We start from the raw sequence: 25,486 nt of genomic DNA on the forward strand, positions 1-25,486 counted from the left end.
TTTTCATTTCGATCTGACACCATTTTCTAGGGGTTTCAGACTTTTTATCGAAATCATCATAAATTTCTTTTCGCAATAAACGTTTTAAGACAAGCCGAAATAATAGTGACCATTCCTGAGTCAATGTCAAATGGCAATTTTTTTCAATAGGCAGTTTTTGCTTTCAAAACGCGTTTTTAACTTTTGGTTACTATAGGCCCAGTGTTGCCAGATGTAGCATAATTATGCGGAACCTGGCATAACTAGGAACCAAAGGCATCCAAGCATAATCCTCCTTAAGATAGCATAATTGTAGCATAACATAAGACGTTGTAGAACAACTCATAACGTCACATTAATAAAACGAACACCAAAGATGGTTTATCGAATTTTTCGACCAAACTAAAGTAAAATTTTCGGCACAACGACATACTACGAACCATCTGGTATTTTTTTGTTCTGATCCTGTGGTCTATGGTCTATGGCAAAGAAAAGCGCACGCAAAATATTTAAATTTAAAGACAAGTGGTGGTTAGTTGAATTGGATTGGTGAAGATGATTGTTTGATGAAATTTTGAGATTTAGAGGTTTTTTTTAAAAGATTATTTTAAAAATAATCTATAATTTAATTTTTTTAAAGATTATTTAGAGATTATTTTGAAAATATTTTAAATATATTCATGTTTAAGTTTCCTCTGCCCAAAAATTGATATGACCGGAAATCTCCAGCAAGTTAAGCACACTTATCAATCTGTAGAAATTTAGAAATATAATGCTTTACTGAAAGCTTGGCTTGCTTGAATTTCTTAGATTAGAGAATTACAATTGCATAGTAAAAGTCAATGATATCACCGTCTCTGAAATATTATTAAGAGACTTATCAAATAGAACATCTTTTTTTTGTGGCTTTGTGTTTTCAGTAAAGTTCTAGTTTTAAGATTTATATGTATATGCCCAACATTGCGATAGTCAGTTTATTTGCATTTAAACAAAAACAATTGCTGTAAAATCAGGGGTGTCATTCAGATAGTTTAAAAAAAAGATATCTTTTTAAACACAAGGAGAATACAAAAAAAAAGTATTAAATCCTTTTAATAATACATGGAAAGTCTGCTAAGATGCAGAAAACCACAACAAAGAATCAGTTCCATTGAATTTTTACGAACAGGTTGCAAGTTTTCCAACATGCTTCTGCACATAGTTGGAGCAGAGATAAAAACCAAATTCTTACCAATGATAGAACGATGCATATCTGGCCAGATAGATGCATTATCTCCAAGCCAATGCCCAGCATATTTGCCTGAGCTAGGGAAAGTTGACCTTGAAATAACAAGACTCCTGCTCCCAGTTGCATCTTCGGCTGCTCTGTAATAAAATAATTTCTCCTCAAACAGACTTGTTCTTACCAAGAATTTTTTGCATATTTGGCATTTTTATAAAATCAGTGCCTTGATTATTTACGTCTCTGAAATGAAAATATCCAGTTTGGAATTTTTAAGTAAATGAAAAGGAAATTGCTGATGGGGTCTTAGGAAAGAAAGTTAGGAACATAGCTAGGAATATTAATCAAAATGCATAGTGTTTAATTGAAAGGAGGAGGGGCCTGTACAAGAATAATTTGAGTGATAGATAATTTAAATATAAAAAGAATGTAAAGAAAGTGGAGAAAACATTTAAATATGAATTAAGGAGCTGTGAAGTGGTGTCCAAGGGTAAAATTGTCGAAGATAGGGAAGATGCAGCGAGACAGCATAATACTAAAATATTGTGCTGGTATGTTAATAAATTGAGAGGGAGCAGTCAATCTGGCTTTGTCTCAGTTAAAGATAGGAATGGGGCCACACTAAGGAAACCGTTAAAGAGATATGTAAAACAGTTTGAGAATGAGGTAAATCGTGATAGAGTTACAGGAAATATTCCTAGCTGAATGAAAAAATTTGTGACACATTGGATGTGAAGGGAGATTTATTGTGTGAGGAAAAATTAGCGTCAGTCATAAGCGGATTACAAATAATGAACCCCCAGTTGCTGATAGTGTGGTAAATGAATTTCTTAGATGTGGTGGTTATGAGGTTAGAAATAAGTTACTTAGGATTACACATATGATTTTTGAAAAAGGGGAAGTACCAAGCGATTAAAAAAAAACTCTAATTAAACCCCTCTATAAGAAAGGTGACAAGAGTGAGTGTGGTAATTATAGAGGCATTTGCCGGGTTTGTGGAAATAGTAAATGACTTAATATGATGATATTTTCTAGACTTTGAGGTGCTTTAGATAAAGATTTAAAAGAATAACAGTGTGGTTTTGGAAGGGTCAAAGATAAATTTTCGCTCTTAGATTAACAATTGAGAAATGCCCGAGTCACCCAACACCTTTAGTCTTCAGTTCTTTAGATTATGAGCAAGCATTTGATTAGGCTGATAGAAGGGCTTTAGCAAAGGTCTTGTCATTATACTGTATAACAGACGAATGCAAAGTTTCTAGTGTTATGTACGAGAGTAACGTTGCTGTGGCCAAGGTGGGAAATGAGGTTTCGTATTAAATCAGTAGTTAAGCAGGGTTGCGTTCTATCCCCATTTATATGAATAATTTCAAAAGTTAATGTTAAGAAGACAAAGTGGCTAGGAGTTGGAGTAAGTGAAGATGAAGAGATGATGCTAGGTCATGAGAAGATCGATGAAATCGATAGCATCCCTTAAACCTGGGTAGTATTATTATTAAGAACTAGCGGGTGGCGCTTCGCGCCACCCCAACACCTAGTTGGTGGGGCGCTTCGCGCCCCCCCCCCCCAAGCCCCCCGCGCGCGTAAGCCGTTACGCGCCATTGTAGTTGTGTCCCTGTGTCCTATCTGTGAATATAGATAGATTTATATATGTGTTTCAAACTACGTAAAAATTGCGAATATACAACATTCTTGGCTTTCCCATTGTTTGTGCATATACAAAGCCGTATGTACTAATAATGAAGTCATATGCAAACGCTCTTTTTACAAACAAACAAACATGCATACACATAACTCGTTTTTATATAGATAGATAGATAGATAGATACAATACAAATTAACCCATGTCACTGCCTTTGTTGACGTATTTACATATGTATTTGATTACCTTTACGGAGTTAAAGTATTCAACGTTTATGTGTGCATTAAATGTTTTTGATAATAATGGGGAATATGGAACAACCCACTGGTTATCTACTTCGATGGTGGTACCGTTACGCTTCTTTATTATTGCTGTTTTACCGCCATCTTCAGTAGATCTTCTTCTATATTGTGGGTAACCATCATTGCCAGTAATTGTGTTGGATACTAAAAGTCGAGGATATTGCTTTGTGCACCTTCCTTTGGCCATGCATGGTGAATTTTCGTTCAGTGCAACGCAAGGTCCATGTATCATATTTTTTACAATAATATCATGTAACCCCTTATTGACATTTTCATCAGGTATTTCAGCGGAAATCACATCATCAATTTCGTTCGAAATAATTTTTTTATGTAGCCAGATTAGTATATGTGCGTGTGGCAAACCTCGTTTTTGCCATTCCACTGAGTACATCCAGCATCGCACTGACCCAAACACTTCAAGTTTTACTATGTAGTTTATCAGTGATTTCAACTTTTGCCGGACGACACGGGCCGTAATGTCATGTCCATGAACCGCCGATTGTCCTTGAAGTAAAAGCTGCAGTATCTCGTCCCAAGATTGATTACATGTAAATGTAATAAATAAATCTGGACGACCATAGAGACGAATATACGCAATAGCATCTTGAGCATATTCATGCATATGACGGGGACTGCCAGCATATGACGAAGGTAAAATTGTTAATCTTCCAACGTTTGTGGTATTACCGTCATTTATAACTGCATCTCGCAAATGAATGTATTGTTCAGAGCGGAGCTTGGTCTGATTCAGGTGGATATATAGCAAACGTTCTGATTCAATTTTAGCATACATATCAACGATGAATTGGTGAAACAATTCACGGCATTTTAAAATATAATTTTCTTCATCCTGCCGAATCATTAGTCTATAGGAATAATAATGCATTGCACTGCATTTCTTATTCATTTCTTTGTTAGTGGCTGGATTCATCAATTTAATATTAAAGTGATAGCCGTCGGCTCCATCCCAAAAAATGATAGGATATTGTAGGGCATCGTAGCATCGATGAGTTTCAGCAATTCTTAACAACTGAGCGCTTCGCTTATGAAGAATAATGTCTCGAGGTAAAAACTGATCACCGACCATAAAGATTGCCATTGGAGCATTGTATCTATGCACATGTTGGCCAGGAGGTGTTTTGTCAGCGGAAATAACAATTTTATGCGTATCAGTAGGCATCAAACCGATGGCTGTTTTGAACAGACGCACTACATTATTATTTTCGTGGAAAAGATGTTGCAATTGGGAAACGATTGTCCTTTCAACGTTCGGAGAAATTTCGCAACGTGCATTCGATTCAGAATTTCTATCACTGATGAAGTACAATTGTAAAAATTTATGATTCTCGCCTGAGAATGGTAGAAGGGACCCTGCTCTATGATAAATTTGCCCTTTTACTTTGAAAGTAGACATAAATTGATCTGGATTTTCGATTTGGGCTCTAAACGACGTCATTTGGAAACACGAGTTATATTTTCTGATTTGTGAAAAAAATCGCTTAGATTCTGACGTAGTTCCAGTAAGGAAAGTCTTCAATGGATCTGGTGGTGCAGCCAATAGAGGAAGTTTAACTTTTCCTGAGGCGCAACACATTCCCATTGTTTCACCATTGAATTTCAAGGCCTTGCAATAGGGACAAATTTTAGACATAGTCCCGATTTGAACACATCTACTCAAGCTATAATCATCGACTGGGCTGTACCTGAATGCCAGGCGATAACTTTCAGGTTGCTCTGATTCCTCAGCACGCTTTCTTTTCTTACTTTCTCTAAAAGCAGCAAGCCTGATTTCTTGATGTTCTTGTGATTCCTCGGCACGCCTTCTTTTTTCACTTTCTCTTTTAGCAGCAAGTCTGGTTTCATGGTGCTCTGGTAGTTCCTCGGCACGCCTTCTTTTTTCACTTTCTCTTTTAGCAGCAAGTCTGCTTTCGCGTTGCTCTGATAGTTCCTCGGCACGCTTTCTGTTCTTTCTTTCTCTATCAGCCTCAAGCCTGTTTCCTTGCTGTTCTTTTGATTCCTCGGTACGCTTTCTTCTATGACTTTCTCTATCAGCAGAAAGTTTTTTGGCATAGACTCTTTGAGCATCTTCCTTGGCTGTTGCCATTGTAAGTTCATCAGTCATTTTAAAGTTAAACATTAATAGATTTCTACGTGAACGCATGTCTTAAATATCTTTAATGACGTCACCGTCATAACAAAAATGACGACAACTAACTTCATGACGTCAGTCAACACACAAACATGACGTCACCTGACAAACACATCCACAGAAAACTTATTTTTATATATATAGATGGTGTATGTAGTGAAGACAAAAGAAGATTAGCTAAAGTTCAGGATATTTTGCTTACAGTTAAAAAGTTGGGAAGAATAGGGAGATGAATCTGCGAACCACGATTATAATATTGGAAGCTACACTGAAGATAATAGTCAAGCATGGCTCTGAAACGAGGAAGCTCCGAAAGAAAGAAGATAACTTATTAAATATTTCCAGAGTGATTGTCAGTGGATTGTTTCAGGTACCCGTGTGACTGATCACATATCAAACAGAAAACTGTACGAAAAATGTCTTTCTATTCCGATATTTAGGGCTTTAATGAGAGAAAGGTATAGATCGCTGGGATATATCACAGCCATACGTAGGGCCTACTTATTTAATGTTCTTATCTTAAATGTGGATAATGCTATTTTTATGCTATTGAGCTTTTTTTTATTAAAGTTTGTGAAATATAATCTTACTAGCACCAATAACTTATTCAGCTAATACCACCTTTGGATTACTTAAATCCTAATCTTTTTACAATAACTGTTCAGATAAAATTTAGAACTCGAATCAGTCACAATTCAAGCTTAGATGATTAGAATTCAGCAAAGGCTGGTCAATCAAATGTTACTTCAGGAATCAGCTATTGAATATTATCCACAATTATTAGCATCAACTTTTAGACATATTTTAACAAATTTTCCCTCACACAAGGTAATGCAAGGACTTGAAAAAGCTGAATTTTGTTTCTCGTTGTTAGTAAGATATCATCGCGAAGAGGCCTTTATAAAGGTTTTTTATTGCTAAATTTTTCTAAGAGACTACATTAAAATTTTCTTTTTTCTTTTTCTTTATGGATGATTCAGGAATATTCCAGTTAATTTAGATCAAAATTTTTCTCCTCTTTTGGATATCGTAACCTCTCAGCTATTGACAAAAGAAGCACTGAGGTCCTATTCTCAGTTCTTTGAACAATCATAAATAAAAAGATTGAATACCTCTTGGTAATTGGACTTTGGGCCCAGCCGTAAAGGTTATGACTGTCATAATGTCGAAGAATGTTATCACCGTCGCCATGAACAGCAAACATGCACAGAGTCTTATCTGACATACGACGACTACAGAGAGTTGCATTATCTTCATCACCACAACTTGTCCACAGAGCAGCCACTAAAAGTAGACGAAAATGAGTTACACATTAAAATACGCGCAACACTTATGAAGTAAAATCTCTCTCTCTCTCTCTCTCTCTCTCTCTCTCTCTCTCTCTCTCTATATATATATATATATATATATATATATATATATATATATATATATATATATATATATATATATATATAGTGGATAAACTTAAGAGAATGTTAGTCTAAGGAGACTTAAGAAAGTAAGTAAATATCAGACAAAGCATTAACAGGATTGAACGGTCGACGTATACAATTTTCAAATTATAACTTTCTTCTCCTATTTAGGCCGTGGCTTGAAACTTCATTACTGCCAGATTACATAAGCTCCACGTAAAGGAAAATAGGCTAAACCGATGTTTTAAACTAGGGTATGTGCTAAGACTATTCTAGTTTGCTAAAAAAAAAAACAAAAAAAAAACAAATGTACTTGTGATTAAACTTCCTGCAGCAAAGTGACTCGATGTGTCATAATACAACTAAGCAAGAAGTTTCACCGCCACTGTGTTATTGTAGGAATTAACGAAATATCAGCTTAATGTGACCGAAGTGCTGGGTAAGGAGTATGGGAAGCTAAAGAGTATGATTTCAGAATCAACAAATGTCAGAAAGACAAATTCAGTGCTATCTAATCTTGAAGTTTTATATATTCTTTAATTCTTTAAATATTGTCTTATGAACCTTTCTTATCAAACAGTTCGTGGTAACGAACTGTAGTAAGGAGCGACCCGGCTCAATAGTAACCAAAACTCTAAAAAATGGAATTTTGATACCAATAGCTACACCAAAAGAATGGCATTTTAATGCTGATTTTAAATATATAAGTTTCATCAAGTTTAGTTATACCCATCAAAAGTTACGAGCCTGAAAAAATTTGCCTTACTTTAGAAAATAGGGAGAAACACCCCCTAAAAGTCATAGAATCTTAACGAAAATCACACCATCAGATTCAGCGTATCAGAGAACCCTATTGTAGAAGTTTCAAGTTCCTATCTAAAAAAATGTGGAATTTTGTGTTTTTGCCAGAAGGCAGATCACGGATGCGTGTTTATTTGTATCTTTGTTTGTTTGTTTTTTTCCCCAGGGGTGATCGCAACGACCCAGTGGTCCTAGAATCTTGAGAGATGGCTCATTCTAACGGAAATGAAAAGTTCTAGTGCCCTTTGTACAGATGTTTTCAGGGGGATTTTTTGGTTGGGGGAGGGTCTGACAAGTGAGGGAGATGTTGGGGGAACTTCCCATCGAGGAATTCGTCATGGGAGTATAAAATTTCCATGAAGGGAGCGCAGGATTTTCTACCATTATTTAAAGAAAAAACAATGAAAAAATAATTATGAAAAGTTTAACCTTATAACTATGTCCTTAGGGACGATTTACTCCCCCAAAGTCCCCGTGGGAGGGGCTGCAAGTTACAAACTTTGACCAGTGCTTACATATAGTAGGGCTAGGGGGATCTTTTGGTTAGGGGGAGGGGTTGACAAGAAGGGGATATTTCTGGGGAACTTTCCATCGAGGAATTTGTCATGGGGGAAGACAATTTCCCTAAAGGGCGCGCAGGATTTTCTAGCAATATTTAAAAAAAAAACAATGGAAAAATAAATATGAAGCTTTTTCAACTGGAAGTAAGGAGCAGCATTTAAACAAAACGAAGAGAAATTATTATGCATATGATGGGCTCACCTCCTCCTAATACCTCGCTCTTTACGCTACAGTTTTTTTTAGTGATTTCAACTATTTATTCTATGGTTTTTGTGATTCAGGGGTCATTCTTAATGAATTGGGACAAAAATGAAATCTCTAGTCTAAAGAACAAGGTACTGACGAGGGGGTGAACCCCTCATATATGTAATAAAAACATGAGAATACCAAAGTTCGTTAAGTAAGCTAATTTATAAGTTACGTTTTTTTTACTAATAAAAACATTCGTAAAAAATTAAAAGTTCTAGTTGTCTTTTTAAGTAACCAAAAAATCGCAGAGCAACTAGGCTTCCTCCACCGTTCCTTTTTTTCTCAAAATCATTCGATCAAAACTATGAGAAAGCCGTTTAGCCAAAAAAAAAAAAAAAAAAAAAAAAAAAAAAAAAAAAAAAAAAAAAAAAAAAAAAAAAAAAAATGCAAATTTCGTGTTAATTATTCCTCAGTGGAGAGCAAAAATCAAAACATGGATTGATTCAAAAATGTTCAGAAATTAAATAAAAAAAACAAGTTTTTTTAGCTGAAAGTAAGGAGTGACATTAAAACTCAAAACGGACAGAAATTACTTCGTATATGAAAGGGGCTGCTTCCTCATCAACGCCCCGCTCTTTACGCTAAATTTTGACTCTTTCTCTCAACTCTGCTTTTTAAAACAGTAAAAAACTTTAGCTTAAAGAGCGGGGCGTAGATGAGGAAGCAGCCCTTTTCATATACGAAGTAATTTCTATTCGTTTTAAGTTTTAATGTCGCTCCTTACTTTCAGCTAAAAAAACTTGTTTTTTTTTATTTAATCTCATGCAAGGACGTCCTGCTTTTCGTCTGGCCCCAGATGGATTATAATTTTGCCCATTTTTTTTAAACATTAATCTTCAAGAGTAACTTGTAACTTACCTATTATGACATTTCTTTCATTTTAGCTCTCGAAAGGGTGATCCAATGAAAATTATTGTACAGCTTATTGGCTGACAATGGTCATTCAAACAAGAACCTAATACCATCCTCCAACAATTTTCCAGCTAAAAATCTAGCATATCTTGACTTTGCCACGCTTAGGGGTCATTAAACTGCCAAAAATACTTGAATCTTCTAATTTTCCATTTTTAATGCAGCACGATCCTTACCGTCAGAATACCTTACCTTATCTGTTTTTCTCAAGGTCAATTTTTTCCTTTTTTTAAAGTGATGTTGATCAAACTTTTCAAACCCAAGGATAAGCTTCTTGGGCGGATTACTTATTATGTTGCATTAATGATTTATACAAAGAATTTCAAAACTACAATTTATATCTTACCAAGCATGAATTCTCAAAAAAAGGTAAACCCACCTGATAGAAACTAAAGATTTAAGGATGACAGTAATTTACGTCCCCTTTTTGATACTCGCTCTCTTAAGCACGTATGGTTGAAATGTATACAAAAGTTTGAGCAGCTTAATGAATAAATTTGATTCCTCCACCAAATAGTAGAAATGATAATACAAAGAAGACAGAAAGAAGATTATGATTTAGCAATGATCTACGAGCCAAGAACTTATATTTTGTAAGTTAAAGTACATTATGCTATGTGTCCGAAATTTTTCTTTTGCTCCACAGAAAATTTTTGCTCGACATTCGGAGTCCTGTAACTTATTTCTGTTGAAGTTTTACACGAAAATGAGAAGTCTCAATTCAGTACTTTAGCCACTTATATCAGAAGCAAAGAACCAAATGGCTTCATTGCATTATTATGTTTGTTTTTCAAAGCCCCATCATACAGAAGAGGTAGTTGTATAAACTTCGAAGAGGGATCATTCGATTGGAAATTAGAAGCTGTAGTGCAGTTTTTAAGATTCAAAAGTGATTGAAGGAAAGTAGCCCCCCACGCCCCTTTTCCAAAAATGCATCCGATCAAAAATATGAGATAACCATTTTGTTCAAAATCGTCCAAAGGTCAAAATAGCTATAAATCTGGGGATTAAAGAAGCCCCGGAGCCCGCGGGGCAGGAGCAGCAAGTTATGGAAGGAACGGTAGCGTAAATTTCGGAGAAGGCACATTCGATTTGAAATCGAAGGTACTTGTTCTCTTTTTAAGAGTCATAATTGATTGAGGGCAACCGGCCCTGCAAGGTTTCCACCCTCCCCCAAACAAATCAGATCAAAATTTCGAGATAACCATTTAGATCTAAATAATTCAAAAACCAAATAACTATGCCTCCGATAGAGACCACCTTTGCTCAACACTGAACATAATTTTAAATTTCTCATTTGGCTCAAACTAGTCAAAAAGTATAATAGCTAGGCTTCCAGGGATACTATGTCCCTCATAATCCTGGGACAAGGACTGTAAACTATTCAATTAGCCCATTGTTTACATGCACAATTTATCATTAGGAAGAGAAGAAATGTTTGATCCTTGGTGCATCAGAAAAGGTTAAGGGCGTTAAGTTAAAACTTTTGAGAATGTTGAGGGGTACCTTGTGCCAAATCAAAGGGCACCGTGTGTATCCAGTTTACCAAAAAGAAGGATCTGCAGTGTTTTCAGAGCAGCTGAGGGCATTAAGTTCAGACTTTCATCTGGAACAATGGTTGGAGAGCTGCTATTCCCCTTCTATGCCCTTTTTAGTTGTGAACCCCTCCAAAATGGTTTACACAAAATTTTGAAATAGAAACTTTGTTCAAAATTGTCTACAGCTCAAATAACCATGCCCACAGTGATATTATAACCCCACTCTCCACAGCTTTGAAGAGCGATACCGAACACAATCAAATACACTATGTTTGTACTTTTTTTCAGATGTAATATTTTAATTAAAAGAAATGTTGTGCTTGTTTTAAGCATCCTTGATGAAAATGTGAGCAAAATGAAGGAATTCTTGGAAGTTTTGTGTGTCCAGAATCCAAGAATACGTTTGAAAATTAGTGGTACAAAGAATAAGTGAAAATAAAAAGGTGAGGCTGGGTAATGAAAAGATCGATTAACTAGACAGCTTCACTTACATACGTAATATTATTAGCAAAGACGGTGGATACAATGAAGATGTTAAAAGTAGAATAGCCATAGTCCAGGGTGTTTTTCAATTGTTGAAGAAAGTTTGGAAGAATATGAAGACAAGTCTACAAACCAAGATTCGAATACTGAAAGCTATAGTGGTCAAGCATCAGAAATGGGTATATAGTGGTCAAGGTTCAGTCAAAGAAATGGGCGTTCAAAAAAAAAAAAAAAAAAACCAGATGAGATTCGTTTGATGTTTTCCAGAGAAATTGTCTACGGATTGTCTCGGGTACTGAACTGACTGATAGCATATCAAACAGTAGGCGGTACACAAAGTGTGATTTCATCCCGCTATCTAGGGCTAGGGTATGTTTTACGGATGAAGGATGACATATTGCCAAGTATTGTCCTTGTTGGCCAAGCATCTAGGGCGAAAAAAAGAGCAGGTCTTCCTCGGTTAAGGTGGGAGAATATCGTAAGGAAAGAAATAAGGGAAAAGGGAGTTTCCTGGTAAGGTTAAAGAGGGATCCTTTAAATAGACTGGGATGGAGGAGGAGCGTGCATAGCCGTGTTGGCTTCAGGCGGCTTGGTCGAGTTGTTCCTAGTAGTAGCAGTAGTAAAAAGGCAAGGGGTATTAAGATAAATTTTTAGAAAAAATTACGTGGGTTGTCCAGCAAAATCAAAACAAACTATGTGCAGATGGTGTGTCAAAAGGACACAACAGCAACATCTAAGGAGCGACATAGGTCATGAAGCTGAAACTTTAATGGTGTGATGAGAGGGATGTTGAAAAAGAAACGGAAGGCAACCCCACTTCTCTTTCCCTTTTATATATTCCTCTTATTCCGAGTAAAGATGAGCAAAACTATCAAACTAGCAAGAAGGGGGATGAACACGGACACAGTAGGAAATAGTACCGAAAACTATAAAATCGGATAATAATTTAAATCACGTTGGCAGTAGGTCCCTGTATATGTGACAGGGGCATAGATGATCGGATAAATGTCTACTATTTATAAAATTAGTTCAAATAAAAAGAATTCCTGTGTAATATTTCGAAGGATCAACGTTCATGACCGACGTACTTGTTACATATGGAGGGTCGTCCCATTCATTTATGGGACAATGCAGGTTCCAATCAGGTTCATTCGGTCTTTGAGCTTGCCAATTCCAAGGTCTGATTTTATTTGTATCAAAATTGGCTGGCTCATTCATGTCCTAAAAAAAAGAAAAAAAGGAATAAATTAAGAGATGCAAGAATATAACGAAGCGATGCAAAAATTTATATAACATAATCGTAACTCGGTCTATTCTATCAGTTGTTTTTGGTTGGTGTCGTCTAGGTAGACCATATCCTAGGTAGACCATACACAAGAAGGACTGAAAGAAGGCTATGTGTGATTATTCTATCCAATTATTAAAAAAGAATCTTTTGCAACAAAATAAATATGACATTAAAACTGAAAACAAACTTAAATCACGCTATATATTAGGACTACACTTTCACTGAGCCTCGCATTTTACGCTAAGGTTTGACAGACAACTTTTTTGCCAACTCAAAATGAACTTTTCCAATCAAGGAGGCACACTCGTGCCTCTTTAAAGAGGCAAACCACGACAATGTTAAGCGATCTTCGGTTCCAGTAGTCGCAGAGGAATGGGGAGGGATGCATTTCGTAGCCCGAGCTCCAACTAAGAAACTTGCCAAATCTCATCCTCCTCCGACTTTTCCTTCATGGGGAAAATCTGGCCGAAAGTTTTGACCCCCCATCCCCACCCCCCTTTAACGTTGTCCGATCGGGCTGTCCGATTCACAAGTTAAGGTCCCCTAGGGCCCAGGAGCTTATCCGTGAAATTTCAGCTCGATCCGATAACTCCTTCCATGTTTTCCAGAAACCACGCATAGCCACTTAATGTTCATGTTCTCCTTTTGTTTTTTTTAGCCACGCCTACAGGTCACAGCCGACATCGGATCTGGGTGTACGAAGACTCATTCGACGCAGGAATTCTCCGAGTAATTTTCCTGGAAAGTTTCGTCGGAAAATCTTAACCCCCCGATTTTCTAGCTTAGAAAAACCCATTTCCCCATAAGAGCCCATGTTAATTTTTGAAATTCTTAAAAGTTATTTAAAAGTTATATTTATACACATGCAGGTATTTCGACTTCAAACATGCCCGGTTAGCTCAGTCGGTAGAGCGTGGGACTTTTAATCCTAAGGTCAAGGGTTCAAGTCCCTTATCGGGCGGTTTTTTTTTCACAAAATATGAAAAAAACTTCGTTTTCTTAAAGAGTTAAAGAGGCTGCGTCCCAAAGTCGAACCTTAAAAAGTACAGGAATTAGGAGAGGCAGTCCTAATTCATGTACGAGGAGTACAGGAATTATTAAATTACATCCACCATGGATTGTAGAAAAACGTACAGAAATAATATGAAAAAAACTTCGTTTTCTTAAAAAGTTAAAGAGGCTGCGTCCCAAAGTCGAACCTTAAAATGTACAGGAATTAGGAGAGGCAGTTGGGGGGCTGCCGCCCCCCAAACCCCCCGCCTTTACAGACTCTTTTGTACAGGTTTTTTGTTGTGGGGGGCTGCCGCCCCCCTAACCCCCCGCTCTTGGCTTCGGGAAGGCCCTCTTTTAATTAACAAAAAATATAAATGAATGAATAATGGAATAACTTCGAAAAATGTTAAACACAAGAGGACAGGAGAACCATTGCGCCGAAACTAGTAATTAGTAACAATGAAGTTGACCACTCCATTTACATTTTAACATAATTATTGAAACTGTTTCCCAGACACAGAGCACACAAGCTAAGAGCTGGGGGGGGGTAGGGTAGCAAACAAAAACCTGTTTTGTATTCTTTGTTAATTAAAAGAGGGCCTTTCCGAAGCCAAGAGCGGGGGGTTAGGGGGGCGGCAGCCCCCCACAACAAAAAACCTGTACAAAAGAGTCTTTAAAAGTGGGGGGTTTGGGGGGCGGCAGCACCCCAACTGCCTCTCCTAATTCCTGTACGTTTTAAGGTTCGACTTTGGGACGCAGCCTCTTTAACTCTTTAAGAAAACGAAGTTTTTTTTTTCATATTATTCGATATAATGACAAAGATAAAAACAAGGAATAAAGGAAGATGTCCAAGTTTTACTATGACATAGATTTTTTTTATACGACTATACAGAAGATAGAAATCCCATAATAATATCTTACTCCTTTGAATAGCTGATTTGTCAATACAATAGAACTCACATTTTGCTTATAATTAGTTAATCAGTGATTAGCCACTGCAAACATTTAAGCTCTTTACACAGATTTGACCATCAAGACTGGGAGAAGTCAACCACTGGTTTTTATTAAATAACAAAAAGATGCAAATTTTCCGTTAAAACACCTGCATTTAATTGTGGAATTGTTTCAAGAATCAAACATTTTGTTTGATTTCAATCCGAATCCGTTTAAAATCCTTGAATCTAGTGATTTGAATTCCGATATACTGTCCAATCCCTACAAAAGGTGAAGAAAACTGGTACTTACAATCCAGAGGCCATCAAAATCAATTGATTCCCTTTTCCATTTCTGAATTTCATCATACCACCATTGTTGTGCCGCTTCGTCAAGGAAATTTGGAAAAGCTGCTTTACCAAGTGGCCAAACCTAAGAATGGACAGAATTTTTATTTTGTTTTTTAAACTCCTCTATAATAGTTAGCTTTTATATCATTCCCATATTTAATTTTACGGGAGAAACACATGTTTTCCTTAATAGAGAAAACTAGAAGCATCGTGCACCGAAGTGGCTAGAGACGTGACCTGAAAGACATATCTAAAACGGAAAACCCTATCATGGATCCTGATGCAACTGATGGTGTTATGATTCTTTTTTTCCTTTTCTCTTTCTTTTCTTCTTTCGTTTATATTAGGTGCCGTTTTTTCAATATTAGTGACCTAGATATTAAAATGTTTGTAAAATAGTCAAAAGATCTATACATTATTTTGCATGACATTCTATAGAAGCTAAAATCTGAAGAATATTCTACAGCAATTTTGACCTTGATTGAACAAGGCTATTCCCAGGTGAGAGGATGACATCTGAGCTTTCTCTTAAATAAAAAAAAAATTCTGTAAATGCATCCTTTTCAGGCTAAAAAATTGGAAAAAAATGCCCCCCCCCCCCAAAAAAAGAGTTCTAGTTGGTTTCCTGTGAAATAATGTACTAATGCCAAAACTGAACATACTAATTCTTTGAATCTCATTCCTTTAATTTTTCTTTTTCTCTGAAATAGAATGTTAAAATGACAATAGGGTTTACATTTGGCTTTACAGTCAATATGAAAGTTATTGCCATAAAAATGTGCTTATATTCTATTCGATTTAAAATTAAATGAAATAAACTGATTATAATTAAATTCGGAAAATATTAAGACTAAAAACTCTAAATGATAAACCACTGCTATCAATACAGACTCAAGGTAATCAATGCATTTTTCTTTGTAGGTTCTAATAATCTATAAAAGCACTTACATAGCCAAGCATTACAGATTTATTGCCAAGTCTTTCATAGTCGTCGTAATAATCTGTTCCTTCACTCACGTACGAGGAATTGGGCCATGTGAAATAAATATTTGCTTCTAAGGCGGCAGAATGAACTGAATAATTCATCCTTTCCGTGTCAATAGCTGGATCTAGAATGGGAATCCACCGCAGTCCAGTGGCTTTTGTCTCAGCTATAAAGTCCTTGATTCCATCAAATTCAGGAGAAATTGTAAAATCAGTTTGGTTTTCCATGTGATCAATATCCAAGAACTGAACATCCTGAAAAAAGTAGCTGGTATTGTATTGTTGAACCAATGTATGTTAGCTAGTCTTGAAATTTAGACACCAATTCAGCAACCGAGGCCTTATTATTTTCTAAGCCTTTTAGGACTATCTCTATAACTCTTCCTAACAAAATGAATCTTCCTTCCTTTCAAAATTGTCACAAACCTTTTCATTCTTTTCTGTGTTGTTTCCTGTAACTTTATAACGGTTTAGTACATTCTTATAATGTTCTTTCCATTTCTCCTTAAAATTTTCCTTATCTCTAATTAAGACCCCACCTTTAACTTTGACTGATACAAGTCCAGATTCACTAATCCCTCTCAAAGTTTTAACATAACAGTACAAAATTTTATTATTAGGCCGGCTGGGTGCATATTCTAGAAATTCGATGATTTTATCCACGGTCTCCCCTTCACACAAACCTTAATTCATATTGTAATGATTTTTCTACTTTCCTCGCATGCCCCTTATCTCAACTGGTTAACCACTCAAAACATATTGTACAGACCCCTACTCTCTTCTATCAAGCTTAAAACGTTTTGACTGATATTCCTAGCTGCGTTTTCGACTTTTCTCCATAAATTCAATCTGAAATTTCCCTAATTATTTAATTAAAAGTATTTCATCCTTCTTCATACTACCAAATTTAAAAATTTCTATTTTCATGTACAGCTGTTCCTGATAATCTTCTGTCAACTTATCATTCTACTGTCTACCAAATCAGAACTTCCCAGATGGTAGTTACCTTTCCTAAATTTCAGCTAAACATAAACTCTAGACACTGCCATATGGCTATTTTTATTTTTAACATCAAGAAAAGCACCCATATCTACCCTGGTCTCTTTTATCGATCTTGCCAGTTTTTAAATCTCTAGTTGCAAAAACATTTTAAAATTATATAAATGATTCTATAACATAATAACAATAACAATACAATAATAGCCAATTAAACAACAGCTTTGTGCAACTTATGCCCATTTTGATCACCGAATAGTTTTCACACTTGGCGGTACTCTTCTATTTTCAAGTCTCGACGTTTTGTACAAGCAATCAAAAGCCTATTACCTTCGACGCATTATATATTCATACCTACAAAAATTATACTGCAGAGGCATTTTAATTGTACATGAATTTTGAAAAACAAACAACAACAACAGAGAAAATATACAAATAATTAAGGAACCAAGAATCAAGGGGGATTTTCAGCAAGTCGAAAAAAGGCGAAACGAAAAAACGAAACAAATATTTTGGCAAGGACATCTACTGAGCTGTCTTCAGTCCTGTCTTCAGTAAAAAAAAGAACGAAAAGGAAACAGCAACCAAACAACGAGAAATTGAGGCCATTTCTTTAAGCGAAATTTATGGTATTTTAGCACGAAGAGAATTGGCTATTATTCCTCTCTTTCAAATCAAGGTCAATTAACCGTAATAAAAAAAATCAAGTCAATAGACAGATTACATTAACCACTAAGGACAAAATGCCTGCCCAAACTAATCTTTGAATAGTTTCATTCGTTCTAGCTAATTTAGTCCTAGCAGTTCTAGAATAAGTTCTAGCAAAATATTAATATTTTTTTTGCGTGGTGGGCACTGAGGACGGCTTGGCAGAGGCCCTTGCCGAGGCATCTGCTTTATGTCTTCGCTTCGGTTTTTTCAACTGGCCGAAAGTCAAGCTTTTTTCTTGGTTTCTTAATTTTTTTTTTATATTTTCTTCGTTTCTTATCAAACTTCAATACAGATATGGTTTATGGTGTCCAAAGTCCATCAGAGGTCTTTGAGGTTAAGTCTAAAACCACGATACTGATTAGACTGAAATGACTTCAGTCACAAATGTAGGGGGGATTAGGCCTTCCCCTGGCAGTTCATTTTTGTGAAATTTACATTTACTTTATTATGTGTAGAACAATGAAAATCAAGAAAAAAATGAAGTAGCCTGGGCATATGTCGGTTGAAATTCATGGCAAGCATCAAAATTATCGAAAAATAATGCTTTTATGAAAAACATTCAACTATTCTTACCAAAGGAATTCCATTATCCAGTGTTCTCTCAACAGCCTGTTTCATAGTCTCTATATTTTCGTAGCCATATTTAGATAGCTGGAAACCTAGGGACCAATAAGGAACTAAGGTTGGTCGTCCAATCAAAGCTGTATATTGGCCTACCACATCTTCAGGATTAGGACCAAGAAAAACGTAAAAGTCCAACATACCACTTATAGTTCTAAATGTTATTCCAGGATATGGCAAAAGTTGATAATCTGTAAGATAATTCTAAGTAAATAAAACGGTAACATTTAAACATTAAAACTTGGTATTTTACGTCCATTCACTAATCATTAATAAGAGGCTGTAGAACCCACGCAATGCGCACAATCAGTAGACTTTACAATTAAACTGTATAGCCATAGGCGGATGGCCTAACCCACATGTCAATACCTCATAATCAAATATTTCGACTTTTCGATCCAAAGATGCTGTGCTTGACACCTAGGCCTAAATCTGTAATCTCAGAAAAACTTCTGTATTGAATACTTACAAAGTTTCTCTGGTCTCCTCAACAATCTTAAAAAATTGCCAAAATGCAACACAAGGTACAGATCTACATTCTAGTCAAAACCTTGAGTGCCTCTAACACAGACTGGGATAGTTGATTTCAGCGTTTCTTCGACAAAGTATAGCTGTAGTTAATTGCAGAATAGACATTATTTTACTTTTTATACATAAAATTGAACTGACAAACACTTGTTGTTTTCATTTTCAAGTAATTATTTGTTAAAATCTCTTGTTTACAACAAAATGAGTCTATTGCACTATATCTTTTGTTTTATTAGTAGGATCAAGGAACATGTTGGAGATTGTTTGGCAAGTAAATTGGATTAACATCAGAAATTTGCATAAAGTCCTAGAAAATATTTTTCTCCACGTAATCCTGCAAAGAAGAGGACCAAATAAATATCTACAAACTTCTTAAATGCTCATTTTCTGACATAAGCCAACAGTGCTTCTCAACTTTGAGTTCCCGGGGTGAGTTTCTATTCCTTACAATCCTTTACAAGAGGACCATAGAAAATGCTACTTTTCTTACCAATGGAGTAATATATGACCAGATATTATACTTACCTAGGGCACTTGCACTAAATAAGAAGACACCGTGCGTGTTTCCGTCGTTCTCGACACATTCATAAAAAGGATGGGAGCCGTACAAATTCAAGTTTTTCTGAAAATAGAAAGAAAAAGAAAAAAAATGTAAACAATATTCTATCAGGTGCATTTGGGGAAAATAGACCGTAAGGGGGGGGGGGGGGGGTGCTATTTGCCCCCTGATCATTTTGACTCTTAAGAAGAGCTCTAGAATTTCTAATATCCAATCCAGTAAGCGCCCTCCGAAGTTTATACCACTGCCCTTGTCATTCAAACCTTATATACCCCCGAGGCATAACTTACAACCCCTGCCCTGAGGGTTGCGGGGGGAGGGAGCTCATCTTCAAACTCATAATCACTGGACCTTGCAACTATGTTGACACAATGGCTATCTCAAAATTTTTAGTGGATGTATTTGGAGGAATTATGGGCGGGGTGGGGCAGCTGCCTTTCGATCACTTTGACTCTTAAAAAGGACACTAGAACTTCTTATTACCAATCCAATAAGCCCTTTCTGAAGCTTTTCGATCAACCTTTCTATAAAATTTGATATGTCCTCAGGGCATAACTTACAACCCTTTCCCTGAGGGCTGTGAGGGGGGGGGGGTGTTATCCTAAAAGACATTATTTCCAGACCTTTCAACTACCAACAAAATGGCAAATTTAGACATCTCAAAATTTTGACTGGATGTGTTTGTGGAAATGATGGGCATGAGAGGGGGGTGGTTGCCCCCCAATCACTTTCAACTATGAAAAGAGACACTACCCCCTTCAATTTCCAGTCGAACGAGCTTTTTTCGAGCTTTCTACAACAACTCCTTCTATGCGAAGTACCCTTGTAAGAAACAAACAAAAAAGGATAAAACAAATAAATAATACATTCTGCCCACATCGCTCTTTACTTAGGCAGCGCTATTGCGCTGCGAATGAAACACATATAAACTTTCGCGTCTACCTTAGCAGTTCTTCATTAATACACGATATGCAGTATTTTTTTTTTTAATTGCATCATTAAAATGCAAAGAAAACTGTTGCCCCATATATACTTAGCTTATGCATTTAAATTGGTGGCTATTACGAACTACTGGCTCATACATTTAATTCAAGGTCTAAGTTCGGCTTTCCAATGAACTTTTGGATATCAACTGAAAAGGCAATAAACAGAAAAACGTTAAACTTGAAGTCGATCACTCACTAGATAGTGGTCATAAAGGTTTTGATTTCAAAATCTTCCGTGTCACAGCTAAGCTTTCACGGATATCCCCCGAAAACATCTAGCTTACAGTTTTGAGAATCAGAATTTATTAAATTACAACCCCCACGATCTGAATCAACCTTAATGCCACTCTTAATTGCCACTACCCCAAATCACAAAACCTCCCGCCATTACGATCTTCGCTTACAACCCTGATCACATATATTCTGGATTCAAACAAGCCCACGCGACTAAAACAATTGTTAAATTCTTTTTTACTTGGTAATTTCTTGTTTTAAATATGGAACTGCAAAAATCTATAGTATATTTGAGAGACGCAGAATACATAATACAGCTTACTGATCCATCTTCATTTCCGTAAGACGGTGGCTGGTCCCGTCCAAATGTTGGCCATGTCATGAAATCCAGGTTGTGTCTGAATGACAGGTGCATATTTTCCCCTAGACCATAGATGTTTTTTGAAGGTAATAAAGAGGACAGCGACATAAATTTGTCGGCATAGAAAAATCCACCGATTGCTGTGTCAAACCTAAGGAAAAATATCGGCAAATACATTACAAAAGAACATATATTCTGGAAGAACTCGTAATCAAGATGTCGGTAATGACATAGCTTGTTTATATTTACAATAACTCTTTCGAGTACATATGAGGATACTTTTTCGACTTACGCGCATACTCGTCCTCGGATACTTTTGAAGTGAAATTACGAATTTTAACTTTAAGTGAAATGTAACTGTAATATTAGCATCCAAATCTCATAGAATCTGTTTTCACGACACCGTGTTTATTTTATTTTATTTTCTCTTCTTATGCTATTTATATTTAACTTATTTTGTGTCAAACGAGTATTCAACATGGAAAGTCAGGCAAAAAAATTTTTTAGACAATTTTGCTTAAAGATCAAATTTGCATGAGTATAACAATCACACAGTCATGAATAATTTATTAGTCCACATCCGACTAAGAAATTAGTGCGAGAATTTGTGCGAGAGACAGATATGGTGTAAGGAACGTCTGGAATGATCGTGGCCGTATTTTCAAACGTGAACAAGGTGACATCCACCCAATAGGCATCCATTCGCTTGTTGACACCCTATAGCTTTTAATAAAAGTTGTTTATTTCGGTTTATGTGTTTTGATTTTTTTCGTATTATTTAGTTACTCTAGTATTCATGTTCTAATGTTTTTGTTTAATTTTATTACGGGATAAAAAGATAGTTTCTTCTTTTATTTATGGTGAACGATCTTTGTTCATTCAGTAAAGTTTTGTCTAATCCACTCCGTATTAAGATATTTTGGAGGCGCAAATTTGACGTGATGATTTGCCTATTATTGATTCAAAAACTCTTCGTGGAAGTGCCTGCATATTGCCGTCATGTTAGTTCAGACATGTCGCTGTGTCTTTGCTCATGGAATTGCCACCTTACTAAAGGGTATTTAGGTGTTCTGCAGTTAATTGAAAAATCTTCTTATTATGGGTGGTTGTGAAACTCTTTTGAGTGCCGACCAATCTCTCCCGGCTTATTATTTTCCAGGATATAATTTTGAGGTGAGGAATCGATCAGTTATGATCCGAGGAGGCCTTGGATTTTTTATTACGAAGAACATGAGGTAAAGGGTGAGGAAAATTCGGGTGTATGGGTAGAAGGTAAGTTTGAATGTTTTTGTTTAGAATTGGAAATTGAAAGAGATTTTATTTTAGTTAGTATGGTGCATAAGCCGCGCAATGCTCGCATGAATGAGTTTGTCACGGGATTTGATGAGTTGATAAGGCTGGTTTCGTCTACATTTATGGACTTTTTTGTGTGGGGGGTTTTAACTTGATCTTTTGGAACTTTCAGATGATAATTTGGATTTTTTAAGTTATATGGTTTCAAATGATCTTTACCCTTTAACTTGTGCACCTACCCGAATATCTAGTCATTCTTCCACTCTAATTATTAACGTTTCGTGTGACATAGTTATTTGAGTCAAAGCTGTCCCGATGTGATCATATGTCCAGGCTCGGATCATCTCCTAGTAATTACTCATTTGATGTGTTTCAGAAATTGGACGTATCCAGTCAAAGAAAATTCTGAAACGTGAACTAAAAACGCAGAATTTAAATAACATTGGCATGGATTAGAGTTGAATTAAGTGGGACTCTGTCCTTGATACTTCAGGTGATTCTTCTATAGCTTATGACCAATTCATGTCCATTTTCAACCGAATTATGAGAAAACATGTCCCTCGCGACTTGTAAAGGAAAAGAAGGACGATCTCGCAAGCTATGGATTACAAAGGAAATAATAGACAGGATAAACAATAGAAACTTGTTATATGAGCAATATCTTAATAGTCAGGATGACGCAGATTTTACAGAATTCGAGTCAGTGAGAAATAAGGTGAATAGTATTAGAAGGCAAGTAAAGAAGAAGTACTTTGAGGAGAGGTTTTCTGATAATAAGGGAGATACAAGAGCTACATGGCAAGTTATCAATGAGTTCACGGGAAATCTGAAAAATAGTCAATCGCCTTGCATTGATATAAACAGAAGTTCTTTGAGTGATAAAAATATAGTTGCGAATCATTTTGGTCAGTTTTTTTCTCAAATTTGATTGTCTGTTCAAGAAAGTGCAAGATGTGACAGGGAAAATGTTCTCAGTGAGGAATTCAAGAACTCTCGTGGTGACAGTGTTGAGTGCCAGTTTGAAAAGTGTACAAAGGATGAAGTGATTAAGATAGCAAAAGCATGAAAATCGAATTCTGCTGGGGTGTGAATCTCAAAACTTTTAAGGCTATTATGATTTATATCGGGGCGGATCCAGAATTTTTCCTAGCGGGGGCGCATAATATGTTGCTTCGATAAACTTACGAACAAACAAATAAGGGCAATTTCAAGGGAAGCCTGACAATTATGCTCGACGTAGGTAGGTAGTATGGTCATGAATTTAATATAAATCTGGTCTGGGTTAAAGTTCTAATAAATATGTTGAAGTTAAAGTAAAATTCAATTCAATTCAAATAGGAAATGAAAAATTGAATAAATAAAAATGACATGACATTACAATACAAAATAGTAAGTTATAAAAACCACCACACCATAAAAAAATATAAAGCTCTTCATCATCTGTAAAAAAAAATATGATATTTAATGTATTCTGCATAATTTTTCGCCTCTGCACTTCTGACCACTATAGCGAGTGAGTTAAAATTTGTATTGTCAAAACAGAACTTGGTCTTGAACCATCTTTTGGGTCCATTTATTCATTGTGACTATTTGTATAGGTCAACCTATTTAGCATGTCGCCTAACCTTATCGCATCGCTTAGTAATTGTGATAGTAATGAAGAATAGGAAATGAGGATTAAGATACAACTTGTATATTCGTAAAAGATGTATTAAGCATTAAATACTAGTTCGTTTAGGGGTGTAGTAAGAAAAATAGATAAAGAGGTGGAAATACATAGAATACATTTAAAACGAGGGTATTATCTATAGGCAATAAAGCATTAACTTAAAACCCCCACTATTTTTTTTAATAGAGTTTTAATAAACAGTGTCAACTCGGACAAAATCTAAAAATTTACGTATCAAAATTTCACTTTTGATAACGACGTAGCGTATTTTTACCTTTCAAAACCTTGAAATATTTGCTTAAATTATAGAATTTGCAATTTTATAAGAAATAATCTATTCCTTTATTTCTACTCCTGCCATATCAATTTATTACTTCGGTGAACGTTTATAATGGCTAGTCCTGTCGGTCTTGAGCCCTCTTATTTTAGAGCTCTTCGTTAGTATTTCTTTTTCCAATCATCCTAAAACATTCGAATAAAGACAAAAATCGACAGAAAAACATGATCTCTAATAAAGTTGCATGAAGGTATGTGCTTCAATTTAAGTAAATAAGTTTTATTTGATAGGTGTAGATTGGTGATTTAAATTCTCAGGGTTTCAAGCTGTGGTAGATTTCCGATTAATTTGTTGTAATCATGATATTTTCAGATATCCAATTCAAACGCTTAAATTTCATAGGCACAAAGATACAAATTTGAAATTCTTTTAGCATTAAGCATTAAGAAATTCTTTTAGAAAGAAATTCCTTCATAATAATTCTGTAGCATTAAGTTGAGAGTTGTCCAGTGGAAATTATGATTTACTAACAACTATTTATAGAAACATGATTAGATGGCATGTATCAAAATAAGTATAAACATCTTAAGCTGTATATATAGCAGTTTATATATTTTTATGGGCAAATACGTGCAATCCCTATACAAAATATAGCTATATTTTGTGACTATTTGGTATTGAGACGGTAAGAAATTCTGAAGTAATATTCTTGTTGCAATCCATTTCCATGGTTAACTCAAGTGGTGTGAATTTCCACTTTTTTTCGTCATTTCGTTTTAAATGTTAAAACAAAATGCTATTCTGCTTATCCAAAATCAGAATTAAGACACCCATCTATGGGTATAAAAATAAACACATAATATTTGCCTTATTTTATAGAAAAATTTTTCAAAAATCTAATTATCTTAAAAGATTACTCCAACCTTTGAAGGAGTATTTCGACTCATATGCTTAGTTTTAAGTGTATACTTATACGAGCCTTTATTAAAGTTAAAATGTTTCTAAAGGCTTTGGCCTTTATTTTAATGTTTTAGGATGAACAGATGAGGCAATATGTCATATAATGCAAAGTTTTGATCAGATGGAAATAAGCAGTAAAGTAGCCACCATTTGCTCACTGAAATCCAAAACGTGAATTTATAATATCTTTGCACCTTTAGCGGTGCACTTCACGCGCTTTTTTATAGTTTAATTTTGTGCATAATCTAGTCCTGAAAACTTTTAATGAGTTTTACCGTTTCGGAAGTTCTGTTCATAATCATGGTACAAGAAGATGTGATAACTTGGTTGTGGATATTAAAAGCAGTATGAGATCTGGTTTTAATTTGGAGTATCTTCTTCCTTCTGTATAGAATTCGCTTCTTGGGAGCGTTAGGGTGGATTAGCACCTTCCACAGTTTAAAAAGAATTAAATGAGTATTTCTTGGGGAATTAGTTTTTGTTTGGGTTT

General features: G+C 35.6%; 1 protein-coding gene across 1 annotated transcript in view; it reads right to left on the reverse strand.

Moving 5' to 3' along the window:
* The window catches only part of LOC136029697 (maltase-glucoamylase-like), a 204,610-nt gene that overhangs the window by 10,246 nt on the left and 168,878 nt on the right, over positions 1–25,486 (reverse strand). Inside the window, exons 24-31 of the mRNA XM_065708202.1 lie at positions 20,759–20,948; positions 19,183–19,279; positions 18,082–18,320; positions 15,766–16,056; positions 14,780–14,899; positions 12,342–12,474; positions 6,407–6,578; positions 1,211–1,344 (exon numbers count right to left, since the gene is read on the reverse strand). Coding sequence (XP_065564274.1) covers positions 1,211–1,344; positions 6,407–6,578; positions 12,342–12,474; positions 14,780–14,899; positions 15,766–16,056; positions 18,082–18,320; positions 19,183–19,279; positions 20,759–20,948 — 1,376 coding nt within the window. The remainder of the gene's footprint in view (positions 1–1,210; positions 1,345–6,406; positions 6,579–12,341; positions 12,475–14,779; positions 14,900–15,765; positions 16,057–18,081; positions 18,321–19,182; positions 19,280–20,758; positions 20,949–25,486) is intronic.

Source organism: Artemia franciscana, chromosome 1 (assembly GCF_032884065.1).
Source record: "Artemia franciscana chromosome 1, ASM3288406v1, whole genome shotgun sequence".
Lineage (NCBI taxonomy): Eukaryota > Metazoa > Arthropoda > Branchiopoda > Anostraca > Artemiidae > Artemia > Artemia franciscana.